The sequence below is a fragment of the Heptranchias perlo genome, chromosome 1 (assembly GCF_035084215.1).
Source record: "Heptranchias perlo isolate sHepPer1 chromosome 1, sHepPer1.hap1, whole genome shotgun sequence".
Taxonomy (NCBI): Eukaryota; Metazoa; Chordata; class Chondrichthyes; order Hexanchiformes; family Hexanchidae; genus Heptranchias; species Heptranchias perlo.
The window spans coordinates 39,305,707-39,321,704 of NC_090325.1; the positions used below are offsets into that span (position 1 = coordinate 39,305,707).

The 15,998-nt window shown below is 39.3% G+C and overlaps 1 protein-coding gene across 5 annotated transcripts in view; it reads right to left on the reverse strand.

Moving 5' to 3' along the window:
- Positions 1-15,998, reverse strand: part of alpk2 (alpha-kinase 2) — a 58,209-nt gene that overhangs the window by 17,827 nt on the left and 24,384 nt on the right. For 3 of the 5 annotated variants that reach the window (XM_067984013.1, XM_067984027.1, XM_067984035.1), the window contains exons 5-8: positions 7,009-9,517; positions 2,583-2,730; positions 262-389; positions 128-163 (exon numbers count right to left, since the gene is read on the reverse strand). In XM_067984013.1, the coding sequence (XP_067840114.1) occupies positions 128-163; positions 262-389; positions 2,583-2,730; positions 7,009-9,517 (2,821 nt within the window). The remainder of the gene's footprint in view (positions 1-127; positions 164-261; positions 390-2,582; positions 2,731-7,008; positions 9,518-15,998) is intronic. The other 2 variants (XM_067984021.1, XM_067984042.1) reach the window with 2 other exon arrangements.

Consider the following 15,998-nt stretch of genomic DNA (forward strand, 5'->3'; position numbering starts at 1 on the left):
AGCTTGCAGCTTATTTAAGGCAGATAGTAAAATGTATTCAATTATATTTATTTGTAATATCATATGCAAGCAAAGAGTTTACATAAACCATACACAATGTTATTTTTAGACATAAAAAAGGCAATACCTTTAATAACTTGATAACTAAGAAGCTCATTCAGAACTGGAGAAGTAAAGACAAATTGATTATCATTCCATGTGCACCTCTTCCATAATTTTATTGTAAAACAATAATCTGGTATTTGGCATTTTTTCTGATACCTTCAGTGGTGAAGTCAAACTCACAGGACACACTTCCATACACATTCTTCAAGGAGCACTGATATAACCCTCGATCTTTCTTAGTAGTTTGAACTATTGCCAAGGAGACTGGGCTGTCATCTCCTGCGCTACAATTTGAAAACAGTTGGGACGGTAAAGTTTGATAACTATAATCGTGATGGTAGGAATGGTTTATAACAGCATGGAATGGAATGGAATTTTTTTTAATTTCTAAAAAAGATTCTGCTTGTCAGATTTTGTTTTTTTCCTTATTTTCTCAAATTTGTAGTTTTAGGTTTTTGAACAAATATAAAGGTTTAGAAATGCTGCGGCAAGTAACACGTGATTGTAATTACTCTTTACAATGTGACATACTAGAGGATGTACAATGGATATGCAGTATTAAAGTTTAATTATTTGCACTCTTAAAGTGCGCTCTCATCGTTTGGAGATCACAGAATGAAGATAGTTAAAGCTACTACATTTTTAAAAAGATACATTTGTATATGAAATAAATTTTAAAATAGTTTACACAAAATAAAACTATGCATTCTCATAACATACATGGATTGTAAATGTTGTTGACAATAGCTGAATTTCATCTCATTTAATAACTGTTAATGAGGCTTAGTTGTATAACTAAGATATGAGACATGTGCCCCCCAAAAGGCAAAATTATTTGAATGTGGATGAGAAGAAAGGACATTAAAAGATAAAGCATGGAATGTTCGGGTATGGAAGCATAATGGTTGTGCTACTAAACTAGTAAACCAGAGGCTTGGATTAATAATCCAGAGAATGTGAGTTCAAATCCCACCATGGCAGTTGAGAATTTGAATTCAGTTTAAAAAAAAACCTGGAAATAAAAAATCTGCTAACAGCAAAAGTGACCATGAAGCGGTCAGATCGTTGTAAAAACCCAACTGGTTCATTAATGCCCTTCAGGGAGAGGAATCTGCATTGCTTATCCGGTCTAGCCTATATGTGACTCCAGTCCCACACCAACATAGTTGACTCTTAACTGCTCTCTGAAGTGGCCTAGCAAATGAAGAAGGCCCACCATCACCTTCTCGGGCAAGTAAGGGTGGGCAATAAATACTAATCTTGACAATGACATCCACAACCCCGGAATCAATTTTAAAAAGATCGCTTGGCCTGAACTTTTATACTTATTAAGTGATTTATACAATATTCAGCATTTGGAAATCCTTCACCAAAGCTTAAGACAAATATTTTTGAATTCTTCCAAATAATCATAAAAAAAGCCCTGAAATTGGTGGGCCCAGAGAGAGTGGAAAACAAGATTTGTGCCGGGATGGTGGTGGGAGTGGGGGGCGGCGGGCAGGAATTTGGAGTGGAACCTGGTTCTGCTCTGTTTGCACTAACCCTTTAAATTCTGGTGATCTTCTGTCAGTCCCCCCTTCCATCAAGGTGGTATGTGCAGGGAAGTTTCCAGGCTTTCCCGGGAATTCCGCCCATCACACCCACAAGTAGGCCTCAGTGGAACATATGCTGGATTAGTGGGGTTTGATTACCTTTGTCGGCAGGGACCAAAGATTTTATTAACTGCTCTTACTCTAACACGATTTGCTCTGGCAGCACAAAAGGAAAATTGGACAGTGGACTGCTCTAATCATTGACCCTTTCATTATAATTCAACAACCCGTTCTATCCTCTGAATCCTAGGTAAAGCTTCCAATCTATGATTTTGGAATATAGAGAATTCAAGTGTTGGTATTTCTATAATTTTTTGTACCATTGCTGAGCACAAAGCCCATTCAGAACGAGTAGATCCAGCACTTAATTACACTAGTGCACAGGGAATTTAAAGGTGTACTCAACAGCATGCAATAGAAAACCATAATTATTGCACTCAGAGTTGGCAGACCACATCTGCAGTGTGGACATTCAAAAATCTAATACTTCTACATAAGTTGATCATGCATACTCCATAACTCATAGATTTAGTTATTTCTTTATAATAAAACATTTCTTAACACAAATCCAGCATATTTTAGTCTGTGCTGCTGATAAAATATTTGAACAAATAAAAATAGATTTCAACAACCTAATTTAGGTTGAAAATTTCCTCGGAGCTGCTCCCGTTCCCACTCTGCCATCGTACCTTCACCAGAAAGGAGGTGGACACTCCATTCACGGTTTCTGCTGCAGTTCTGCCAAAGTTATAGTGGCTGAGCAGGAGCAGCTCCGTGAAATTCCCAGTCTTAGTGTTATTATAAGAGCAGTTGTAATAACACAATGGCCACTCCAGGGTGAAACACCAGAAAAACCAATGAACACTAACCATTCAAACAACTTACCTTCTTTCTATTTTAGTCAATATCGCTCCATCTTTTGTCCATATAATGGTGGAATCTGCATGGATGTCACAAAACAGGCACCATAGTTTGACATCTCCTGATATATCAGGGAATACTTCTGCACGGATCTTCTGGATCAGTTTTGGAGCTGGAAGAGAGCTCAGTTCTTCAGCCAGTATATTGCTAGTAGCAAAATCTCAGCATGTTTGTGGCATTAATTGCATTTATATAGCACTTTTCACGAGCATAGGAGTCCCAAAGCGCTTCATAGCTAATCAAGTACTTTTTGAAGTATCGTCATTGTTGTAATGTAGGGAAATGCGACAGCCAATTTGTACACAGCAAGGTCCCAAAAACAGCTATGAGACAAATGACCAAATAATGTGTTTACATTGGTATTGGCTGAGGGATAAATGTTGGCCAGAACACCTCCACTGCTCTTCTTCGAATAGTACTATGGGATTATTTAAGTGCATTTGAGAGAGACGACAGGGCCTTGGTTTAAGATTTCATCCAAAAGACAGCATCTCTAACAGTGCAACACTCCTTCAGTAATGTACTGAAATGTCAACCTAGATTATATGCTTAAACCTCTAGAGAGGGGCTTGAACCCAGGACCTTCAGATTCAAAGGCAAGAATGCTACCATTGAGCCAAGTCTGACACTTGATTGCATCCATATTGGTTACCAAAATAGGCTTTGGTTTCCAAAAGATAGATACAAATTATCCAAAAGAGTTACAAATGATCTATTAGTAATTAACACCAGTTGATGGAGAGCCACTTAATGTTACACATGAAAGTAATACTTAATTAGAACTGGTATCTGTTAACCTGATAGCTATTTACCAATAGTTGTTTTCAAATGATTGATATACAGTTTAACTGAGGATTGGGGGAAAGCACATGACCAGGTTGCAAAGCAAAAATATCTGTTGAATGATCTTATCACAAAACTTTCTTTTATATATCTAGTCAAGTTTGTGAGGTTATTCAGAAGCCAATTATGCTCCTAGAATTCATAGTATCAAAGTATCATGGTATGGTACAGCACAGGAGGAGGCCATTCGGCCCATCGTGCCTGTGATGGCTCTTTGCAAGAGCTATCCAATTAGTCCCATTCCCCTGCTCTTTCCCCATAGCCCTATAAATGTTTTCCCTTCAAGTATTTATCTAATTCCCTTTTGAAAGCTACTATTGAATCTGCTTCCACCACCATTTCAGGCAGTGCATTCCAGATCATTACAACTCGCTGCGTAAAATAACGTTTCCTCATTTCGCCTCTGGCTCTTTTGCCGATCACCTTAAATCTGTATCCTCTGGTTACCGACCCTTCTGCCACTAGAAATAGTTTCTCCTTATTTACTCTATCAAAACCATTCATGATTTTGAATACCTCTATCAAATCTCCCCTTAACCTTCTCTGTTCTAAGGAGAACAACCCCAGCTTCTCCAGTCTCTCCACATAACTGAAATCCTTCATCCCTGGTACATTCTCGTAATTCTTTTCTGCAGCCTCTCTAAGGCCTTGACATCCTTCCTAAAGTGTGGTGCCCAGAATTGAACACAATACACCAGCTGAGCCCTAACCAATCTTTTATAAAGGTTTAGCATAACTTCCTTGCTTTTGCATTCTCTGCCTCTATTAATAAAGCCCAGGATCCCATATGCTTTTTTAACAGCCTTCTCAACTTGTCCAGCCATCTTCAAAGATTTGTGTACATACACCCCCAGGTCTCTCTGTTCCTGCACCCCTGTTAAAATTGTACTATTTCATTTATATTGCCTCTCCTCATTCTTCCTACCAAAATATATCACTTCACACTTCTCTGCGTTAAATTGCACCTGCCATGTATCTGCTCGTTTCACCATGTCCTTCACATTGTTTACTACATTTCCAAGTTTCGTGTCATCTGCAAACTTTGAAATTATACCCTTTATACCCAAAACCAGGCCATTAATATATGTCAAAAAGAGCAGTGGTCCTAATACTAACCCCTGGGGAACGCCACTGTATACTTCCCTCCAGTCTGAAAATCAACCGTTCACTTTCTGTCCCTTAGCTAATTTTGTATCCATGCTGCCAATGTCTCTTTAATCCCAAGGGCTTTAAATTTTGCTAATAAGACTATTACGTGGTACTTTATTAAATGCGTTTTGAAAGTTCATATACACAACATCAACCATACTACCCTCATCAACCCTCTCTATTACTTCATCAAAGAACTTAATCAAGTTAGTCAAACACGATTTTCCTTTAATAAATTCCATGCTGACTTTTATTTATTAGCCCATTCTTTTCCAAGTGCCAATTAATTTTGTCCCAGATTATTATCTCTCTAAGTTTCCTCTCCACTGACGTGAGGCTGACTGGCCCGTAATTGCCGGGTTTATCCTTCTCTCCTTTTTTGAATAGGCGTGTGACATTTGCAATCCTCCAGTCCCCTTGCACTGCCCAATATCTAAGGAGGTTTGGGAGATTGTGACCAGACCCTCTGCAATTTCCACCTTTACTTCCCTTGGTAACCTAGGATGCATCCCATCTGGACCAGGTGACTTTTCTACTTTGAGTACTGCCAATCTTTTAAGTATCTACTCTTTATCTATTTTTATCCTATCCAATATTGCAAACTACCTCCTCCTTTACTGCTACATTGGCACTTCTCTAGTGAAGACCGATGTGAAGTATTCATTTAGTTCTCAGCCATACTCTGCTTGATTTGGCTTCAAATTTTATTATTGGCTGTCCAGGCATACTTTCTAAAGATATTAACTCAGAATTGGGCTATGCCGGATCCCATCCGCTTTAAATGGTAATAAAGGGAGTGCGGCAGTGTGGATATAAAGTTGGCTAAATAAAACAGAAAGCTGGTTAGAGATGAAAAAATAAATTGTTTTATGAAGGATGAAGGAATAGTGGAGATATGCAACGGGTACATTGGGCACGATTTTAAAAGGGTAAAACGGCTGGGTTGGGGGCGGGGGGGAATCAAAATCGCTGTTTTTGGGAGCGGGCAGACATCCCAGCTGGAACCCGCACATTTTTGAATGAGACTCAGGCAAATCTGTGTGCATGGGTATATCAGTCACCAGGAAGTCCCACCCCCACTTAAATCCGGCGGGCTGATAATTAAAGAAGCATATACCTCATTGAGGTAGTTTATTTTTTGTGTATTGGATAGTTAAAAATATTTTAACGTTACATGGGCGGCTTTCCCATGGCTTCCCATTCACACCTGGTGAAACCCGATGTCCAATGTCCGCCCTCTGATCCCAACGTCCAATGTCTCCACTCTAATCTTTGTTCCCCCCCCGCGCCCCCCCCACCACCATCTCTATCCTAACTGCTGATGAGGTCTCTCTCTCTCTCTTTCGCCCCCCCCCCTCGGATGTGCAGCTCCTGTTGGCAACCAGCCTGTCAATCAGGCTGGCTGTCGGGCGCAAAACCTGGAAGAGGCTTTGATTGGCCTTATTAGGGTTGCGATTGCAACCCGCCCACTTCCCTTCCAGATTTGACGCCTGCAAATCACCCCCCACCGGACTTTTCCCTTTGGCATATTAAAATTGTGCCCATTGTCTCAGTTTTCACAGTAGTTTGTGGTAGTAGAAATGAATGGGTACAAGAGGAGGAAGTGGGGAAATTAGATAGGATGAGAGTAATTTTTGTCTTCAGGTGTAATTCAATGCTAATTTGCCACTGCTTTAATTTCAAGTGCAAATATCACTCAATTGTCTGATTGAACCTTATTTGCATAATTATTCATACCTCTAGGGGCAAACTCAGATGGATCTAGGAATGACACCACTGGTAGGAAAGGAAAATTGTGTGCAAATCAAATTTAATGGGATGGGGACAATTAAAGGGAAGTGTCACAAGGAGGGGGACAAAAATTTAGAAAGAAAGGGAGCATAAACTTAAAGTCAAAGCTGGGCCAGTTGTGAGTGAAATCAGGAAGCATTTTATTTCCCACAAGGAGTAGTGAGAATCTGGAATGCTGTCCCCCAAAAGGCTATAGATACTGGGTCAATTGAAATTTTCAAGACTGAGATTTATAGATTTTTGTTGGGTAAGGGTATCAAGTGATATGGAGCAAAGGCAGGTAAATAAAGTCGAGGTACAGATCACGCATGATTTAATAGAATAGAAGGCTTGTATTTTGTTGATTAGGGTATCCAAAAAAAATGTTATTTATTTTACTTTTCAATGTGTTGTGGGCCAAACAATGGTTTGAGTCAAATGAGTAAGATGTTCTTTTTTTCCATTTCTATAGTCTCAACCAAGGGCTTTATTTCATTATAAAAATCAGAAAATTTTGAAAGAAAACTTGGGTTATTTGAATATGGAGGAGTTGGCAGCTACTGTAATGCCATGTGTGTGCGCTTCCTAGTTTAATGGGGTAAGAAATTAAAATGGGATTAAATTGTACCTTTATGCTCGTCCTTCTGTGGGTGCTTTACTTTTTTCAGCTCTTTATGCTCTTTCTTGTGAGCTGGTTCCTCCTCTGCTGTTTGATACATTCTTTTAGTTACAGCAGTATTTTTATTAAGATTCTCCTTCCCTGCTGAAGAATACGTCTGTTTGCTTTTCTCTAATGAGAACTTCCCCACACTGCCAGCTGATAGACGCATACGTTTGACTGCTTCCTTCTTCTGCTGATCATTCAGAGATGGAGCCAAACCCACAGCCTCAGTGGTAGCACTGGTAACCTCACTGGATGGCTTCAGGAAATTCGTTTTCTTCCGGGCACCTGACATCAGCTCTTTGGCCAATGCTGCTGATGCAGGTTGTTTAATCCTAACAACTGTCGTCTGCTGTTTATTGTGTGATTGTATGGATGGAATGCTCTTCTCAGTCAAAGACTTGGTTTGTAAGGATATGGATGGTTCAGGATCAATAGTCCTCTTCTGTCCCTCATATATTGCCTGAGTACACAGGGGCTCTGTTTGGTTATTATCATTTTTATAATGCAGTGGGACATTTTTAACTTTAGACTCAGTAGAAAACGTTTGATTACTTTTGCTGGGCAATATAGACATTTGGCAAATTTTCCCCTTACATTCAGCATGTGTGTTCATTTTGATACATTCTAGTGAATGATCTGGCACTACAACTGTGTCATTAGACTTGATAAGATTACTTCCTATAGGTCTTTTGTTAAGTTCTATGAAATTTTCTGGTGCTATAGAATCAACATTCATGATCTGATCTACCACTCGTTGAGTAATTATGCTCGATCCGATGCTATTGACAGCAGTTAACTGGAAGAAATCATTGTGTTGAACAGTTTCATTGTTTTCTGCAGTGACAACTGCAGTTTCTTTTTCCTTGTAGTTCATAAGTTGTCCTTCTTTTGACTGTAGCCCCACAACTTCATCCATATTTGTTACAAAACATTCTGATATTTCATTTAGATTTGCCTTGCAATCATGCAAATATTCCACTTTTTGAGCATTTTCATTCAAATCTATTGTCGATGATCTTACTTTTAAATTCTTAACTTGTTCAGTTTCTGATGGAACTTTCCTTATTGAACCAACTGAAAATGTAGCAGACTCCAAATTTTCTGTTGAAGTCATTTTGGTGTTAAAGTGGCCTTGACCTAATTCACTATCATGCTGTGTGGCAATTACGTTGTGATTTTCTGAGTTCTTTTCAACTTGTCTAGTTGCACCCTGAAATATCATAGTCTTGTCAAAATGTGATGAAGAATCTTCTGAGCGTTTAAAATTTGCTGTTGCATTTATCTCAATATCGTGGATGTTCTCTGTAGCTTTAGTTTTCTCTGCAACAGGTAATGACAAACATTCAACATGGCTCTCATCTTGAAGTGTGGGTTGAATTCTTTGAGTTATATTCAGGTTTGATCCATCAATTAATGAAGATTCCAAACTGCCTGTTACAATTGTTTGGACATCTTCCACATCTCGCACTCTTCCATAACCTTCTTCCATATCAACCTCAACTACATGTTCCATTGAGTTCTGAACAGGTCTGGGTGTTTCCTGAAGGCTGATAGATTGGTCTGTTATGGGTAGACATGCTGTCGAGGATTCTCGTTCTTTTGTGGCAGGAAATTCTAAATACTCCATGATGTTAACTACTTTGTTATCTTCAATGTTAATCATCCTTGGTTGATTCCTTCCTGTTAGAGGAGGTATATTTCGGCCTACATCTGTCAACCATGACATGGATGATTGCAAGCCAACTGATTTAACAACTTCAGGTTTATTGTTGTACAGAAGTGTCACAAGATGATCTTCCAAATCCAACACAGTTTCAGAATTTGGAGTTTGGCCAATTCTTGACTGAAAGTTGAAATGTTCATTTTCAGTTGGTGAGCAGCGAACAGGAGACATGACTCTTTCTGTAGAATAATAGAATTTTTTGCATACTTGTTCACTATGGTTTTCATTAATAGCATCTATCCGGTGGTCATTATTCATACCCTCTTCTGTTTTACAAGGGGCTTCATTTTCAACATATGTAACATTTGAAATGTCCTTATGATTGATGTTTTTAGTCTTGTTGCCTGTGCTATTCAAACAAAGACTTTGTAAAAGAGATGGCTCATCATTTTTGGATATGCCAGTTAACTCATCTTTTGTATTAAAATTTGATTTTTTATCACATAGTAGTCTTTTATCCTGAGCATGATATTTATCCTTAAAGTCACTGCTTTGTGAAACTATGCTCTCTACAGTGAGAGCATTTCTTAGGATTTTACAATCTGTGTTGAGCCTTTCACAATCAGCTTCATGGTCATGATTATCTTGCTGTGATGAAAGTGTAACGTATGTATCCAGAGGCAAGACATCTGTCTTTTTCTCATGACAAGTCCTGTAAGAACTGTGATCATCTTCATTGCTTGTTAAACTCACAGTGTTTTTAGTGAAACTCGTTTCTCCATCTTTTAAAAGTGCAGGTTGTATTTCAGCCTGTCAAAAACAAATCTACACATTAAACATTAATTATAAACCAGAGATGACCAAATAACAAAATATACAGGAGCTGAGTAGAATAAGAAAGTGGTGTTTTACAGTAAATATCGGTGAACTTTCTATCCTAAGAATGACTGGAATATGTTGAGTAGAATACAACAGTACTAATTCTATTCTCCTTATTCTGGATTTATTTTCTGTCATTTTGTCCTACCTATCTTATTTTTCTATCTTCCTTTAATAAATTTGATGTATTTGTTTCTCCTTTGCGATCAACGCTTTCATTTTTTCATTCATTTACTTCTAAAACCTTTTTCCTGTTTCAAATTGTTGATTTATAATCTATTTGAAGCTTAGATGAGTTGACTGTGTTCAAAGGGGAATTAGGCCTATTCAGCGATGATCTAGGACATATGGATTTGGGTAGAAAACAGATGAAAAAATGAATTCTTAAAACAGTTGCTGAATAATGGAAAAAGTTGGATTGACGAAATGCTTAAATTCTCGTAATCTTATTACCTATAATATTTTTATCCTTGTTTAATCTATCCTTGTTTTTCAACTGTATAACTTTGCCTGTAATCTGGTTTCTCCTGACTCCTTTTTATTTCTACTGATAACAGTAAATCTCATGCTTATCTATATTGAAAACGGGTTTTTTATTTGTTTTAACTTAACTCATGAATTTGAGAAAAAAAGCCTCAAACTTATTTAATTAATTTAAGTTTACACAACTGCTGTGGCATTATACAGTATGGAGAATGTTACCCTGGTGGATTTGTTTCCCTGCAGAATTCCTCTGTGGATATTATTAGTCATCAGTTTTATGCTGTTTCCTAATCCATTAAGGCAACACAAACCCAATTTATGGAGGAGCCTCACAGGCAAAAGAAACCAAGGCCTTTCAGTTTGGGCTGCATTCAAACTCAGGTCCCAGAGCTGAAAGGACAGTGTGCTACCCAATTACAACACCGCCCAGTCTCTGCCATTTATTCTTTTAAGTAATTATGTTGCAATTTCAAATTGCATTTGTGTAAGAAATGTACATGACAAAATTATATGGTTGACATTAAAAAAACTTGAAAAAGGCGATGTTATAACATTTAATTATTATTTAAGGTTGCAAAATTATATACTTAGCTATTCCCAATTTATAGTCAAACCACATTAATTGGTGCCTAAAGGCTACTTGCTTATTTTGTTTTAATTTTCCCTTCTCCTGTTTCAGTTTTCTCTCCTATTCTCACCTTGTCCCAAATGCTTTGCGTAGGATATGGTTCCATGAGTGCTATTTACCCCCGATGCCTTACTCAAGTAGCAAATCCTTCATGTGCAGACCTAGCAGATTATTTGACCATGAGAGGGAGAGGGATGGAGATGCATTGTTCACGCACAAGTGATTGCCAGACAGTAAACAGGGGAGGGGAGGGAGGGGGGGGGGGGGAGTATTCCCCATCTTAACCCAAGAGCACTGACACCAATTTTAGTAGCTTTCCTGCCCTCCCACAGCTGTCAACAGAGAATGAGGATCAAACCTGGGATTGTCCTGGTCTATATGGCTTAGCTACTCAAGCCCTTAACCTGCTGACTCATTGGGGGACCTTATCTACTTGTTTAAATGTTCATGCAAATAAAATAGCCATTACTTTCATTTGGTAAAATATTATACTTTTGGATTGATAGTTCAAATTCTTTCTGGTCATACTGGAAGCATCAAAGATAAAGAATTCCCTTAAATATGTAAAATTGTGCATTTTTTCAATTTTAAGAAAAAATGTTCTCCGCTTCATCTCTTTACCTGCTCCCGCCTACTTCCTGGAATATTCCCTGACTGAGACAAAGTGCAGGTGACTTGCTTGTAGGCCTCTGCTAATTCTGATCTGTAATCACTCAATATAAAGTGAATTAGACCAGTCTGGGTGATTGGGTGGGGGGGGGGGGGTGCGGAGTGTAATTTAACCTAATTCGCTGGGTGGGAAACCCATGGGATTGGGTGGAATGCCAGTTTTATATTCCACTCAATATTACTCTCCAGTGGCTTCAATAGAGAGTAAAATCAGGTGGGTTGTAAAACCAACATTGCATCTGATCCCATCAGTTTCCCATCGGGTGGGTTAGGTTAAAATTGCACCCCCCCCCACCCATGGCCTCAGATTTACCCTACCCCTCCAACCTCTGTTCAATGCATTCAAGATTACAACTCATTTTCAGGGGATTTGCTACCAGAGCAGTTATTTGTTCAGGCAGTCCATGGCACAGTGCCTTGTGGCATTAGTGGGCTGTGCTATTCTGTAGGCTATAGTTAATTTCACTAAACTGTATATCACAGATAAAACTAGTAAACATCAATTTGCATTTGATGTTAACTGAAGCTAAATACTTTCACTAGCTGGTGGGACTCTGATCAGGTATCAGTTTTCTGGTATCAGCTGTGTGGATAAAACTATGTCCCTTTTCTGCATCCAGTGATCCCCACTGGAAAGTGCGTATTTACGGATATCAAGTGAGGACTTGCCCTCGATGCCAACAACCTGTCAGCACTCAGTGTCTAGCAAGGCTCACATATGGGCACTTGTGGAAAATACCAGAGTGCAACTCGTGCCTGTGGAACTGTACCCTGGATATGAGTCAGTGACTGCAACAAGAGGATGGGGAAAGATAAAGTAGAGCTCTGAAACTCCTCTCCCCATTAGTTTAGCAGAGGTGTTAAACCATTTATTTTAAATCAGTTAAAGCCTCAGCTTAAATAGGGGAGAGAGGAATTTCAAACAAACCCTGAACTATCTGTACATCATTATGCCATGGCATAATTTTAGGGTTTGGGTCCCCTGTTGGTCCATAGTGCAATGCTACAATTACAGTCAAATCCTGATAGTGTAAAACTAGTTTACCAAGACATGTTTTGCTAGAATCAAGATGTTTACAAGCAATACTTAACTATTTGGCAAATGTTTATACAACAGCCAATTTAAGAGGAAATACAATGCTTAACAAGAACCTTAGTTTTTCAACAACAACAACTTGCATTTATATAGCACCTTTAACATAGAATAAATGTCCCAAGGCACTTCACAGAAGCATAACCAGGCAGAAATTGAGCCAAAGAAGGAGATATCGGGAGGGATGACTATAAGCTTAGTCAAAGTGGTGGTTTTAAGGGGGGTCTTAAAGGAAAAGAGGGAGGTGGAGTGGCAGAGGTTTTTAGGGAGAGAATTCCAGAGCTGAAGGCCTAGACAAGTGAAGGCACAGTCATCAATGGCTGGGCAAAGGAAGTGGAGGATGCACAAGAAGCCAGAGTTGGAGGAATGCAGGGTTCTCATTACAGAGATAGGAATCGGCAAGGTCATGAAGGTATTTGAATGGTCAACAAGGACAGAGGACATGGGTGAGAGGGACTTGGTGCAGGATAGGCTATGGGCAGCAAGGTTTTGGATGAGCTGAAAAATATGGAGGTTGGAGGATAGAAGTCCAGGAGAGCATTGGAATAGTTGCGGCTGGAGGTAACAAACACAGATGAGGGTCTCAGCAGCAGTTGGGCCGAGTCAAGGGCGAAGATGGGCAATATTATGGGGTCGGAAGCTCAGTTCAGAGTCAAATAGGGTGCCGAGATTGTGAACAGTTTGGTTTAATTTAAGACAGTGGCCAGTGAGTGGGATGGATTTAGTGGTGAGGGTAGGCCTCACTGACATTACATTGAGTTGCATAGACTCTACAGCACAGAAACTGGCCATTTGACCCAACTGGTCTATGCCAACGTTTATGCTCCACACGAGCCTCCTCCCTCCCAAGTTCATCTACCTCTATCAGCATACCATTTGATTCCTTTCTCCCTCATGTGCTTATCTAGCTTTCCCTTAAATGCATCTATGCTATTTGCCTCAACTACTCCTTGTGGTAGCGCGATCCACATTCTTACCTTTCTTTGAGTAAAGAAGTTTCTCCTGAATTCCCTATTGGATTTATTAGTGACTATCTTATATTGCTGACCTCTGGTTTTGGACTCCCCCACAAGTGGAAACATTTTCTCTAAGTCTACTCTATCATTCTTTTTCATTATCTTAAAGACCTCAATCAGGTCACCCCTCAGCCTTCTCTTTTCTCGATACATAATACTTATTATACTACTTACCACTTTAAATAAACTTGCTTAAGCTGCAAGTATCTTTATTCTTCCCTCCCCGAAACCTCTTATTCTCAGTTATTTACATTATTTTTTTTATTCTAGAGTGGATTTGGAGCTTTTCCTTAAAATGCAAGTGCATTATTTATTTGTTTATTCTCCACCCGCTGCCAACCAAAATCTTTCTATTTGTCCGATTATAAAAGATCACTTTCCTCCCTCTTCCCACTGTGGAAATTCTTGCTGAAGCTGTCACTGCACCACAGTAGTTTTTCCCACTATTGAATTTTAGATGACCAGCACCATGTTCTCGGCCTAACTGATTTTTGGCCATAGTGCCTGAGGTTAGCATTGAAATGGCTCATAAACATACCCCTCCAATCCTGGTACAAATTTCACTACCCCTCGGTGACGCAAATCACCTCACCCCAAACAATGCCATTAGCTCATAATTTTTAGCTAAAAACTTAATTTCTATAAATCACTGAAACATTTTTTAAAATTATGTTTTGTTTGCCACTTGCATAGCACAGCTGTTTGTAAATGTTCTACCTGGTTGGCATGTGACGTGGGTTGTCACACTATACTCTGGGTATTGTAGTTCCACAAGAGCAATGTGAAAACTACAACTCCCGTGATATATCTCTCTCAGACTAAGAGAATTTGTAAACATAAGCTGAAACTTCTAAGCAGACAAAGCCCATGTGAAATGTTCAACTCTGACCAAAGCAGAACTACAGGCCCATGGCCAAGAGAGGGTAGCCCCCTGTCAAGGGGAATCTCAGTGCCAGCATTTCTAACATTAAACGATCTTATGATAGTTTCATGAGATTTCTTCAGAATCGAGTTTTTTTTTTGTTTGTTGTGATATAAATATTAGCTGTAAACACATCTTGAGTGAGGAAGGAAAATGGCAGCTGCAAGCAGTTTGAAAAAAATTGTTTGAGTGGTTTGATTGGCTTTTTTGTGGTGGTTGTTTGTTCCAGGTTGCTGGATTTGTGTAATTTGATGGAGCAGTTTTGTGATGTTTGTTCATTGCTAATTATTAGCTTTAGTAGCCTTGTGAATGGAAGTATTTTTTTTGATAGGCCCAAACATCCCACTAGTAAATGTAGATTCAGGAACTGTCCCTCTGGATTGGAAAATTGCATATGTCACTCCGCTTTTTAAGAAAGGAGAGAGAGCGAAACCAGGGAATTATAGACCAGTTAGCCTAACATCTGTTGTGGGGAAAATGTTGGAGTCTATAATTAAGGATAGGGTGACTGAACACCTCGAGAATTTTCAGTTAATCAGAGAGAGCCAGCATGGATTTGTGAAAGGTAGGTCGTGCCTGATAAGCCTGATTGAATTTTTTGAAGAGGTGCCTAAAGTAGTGGACAGGGGAATGTCAATGAATGTTATTTATATGGACTTCCAGAAGGCATTTGATAAGGTCCCACATAAGAGACTGTTAGCTAAGATAGAAGCCCATGGAACCGAGGGAAAAGTACGGACTTGGTTAGGAAGTTGGCTGAGCGAAAGGCGACAGAGAGTAGGATAATGGGTAGATACTCACGTTGGCAGGATGTGACTAGTGGAGTCCCGCAGGGATCTGTCTTGGGGCCTCAATTATTCACAATATTTACTAACGACTTAGATGAAGGCATAGAAAGTCTCATATCTAAGTTTGCCGATGACACAAAGATTGGTGGCATTGTAAGCAGTGTAGATGAAAACATAAAATTACAAAGGGATTTTGATAGATTAGGTGAATGGGCAAAACTGTGGCAAATGGAATTCAATGTGGACAAATGTGAGGTCATCCACTTTGGATCGAAAAAGGATAGAACAGGGTACTTTCTAAATGGTAAAAAGTTAAAAACAGTGGATGTCCAAAGGGACTTAGGGGTTCAGGTACATAGATCATTGAAGTGTCATGAACAGGTGCAGAAAATAATCAATAAGGCTAATGGAATGCTGGCCTTTATATCTAGAGGACTAGAGTACAAGGGGGCAGAAGTTATGCTGCAGTTATACAAAACCCTGGTTAGACCGCACCTGGAGTACTGTGAGCAGTTCTGGGCACCGCACCTTCGGAAGGACATATTGGCTTTGGAGGGAGTGCAGCGTAGCTTTACTAGAATGATATCCGGACTTCAAGGGTTAAGTTACGAGAAGAGATTACACAAATTGGGGTTGTATTCTCTAGAGTTTAGAAGGTTATGGGATGATCTGATCGAAGTTTATAAGATATTAAGGGGAACGGATAGGGTGGATAGAGAGAAACTATTTCCGCTGGTTGGGGATTCTAGGAGTAGGGGGCACAGTCTAAAAATTAGAGCTGGACCTTTCAGGAGCAAGATTAGAAAACATTTC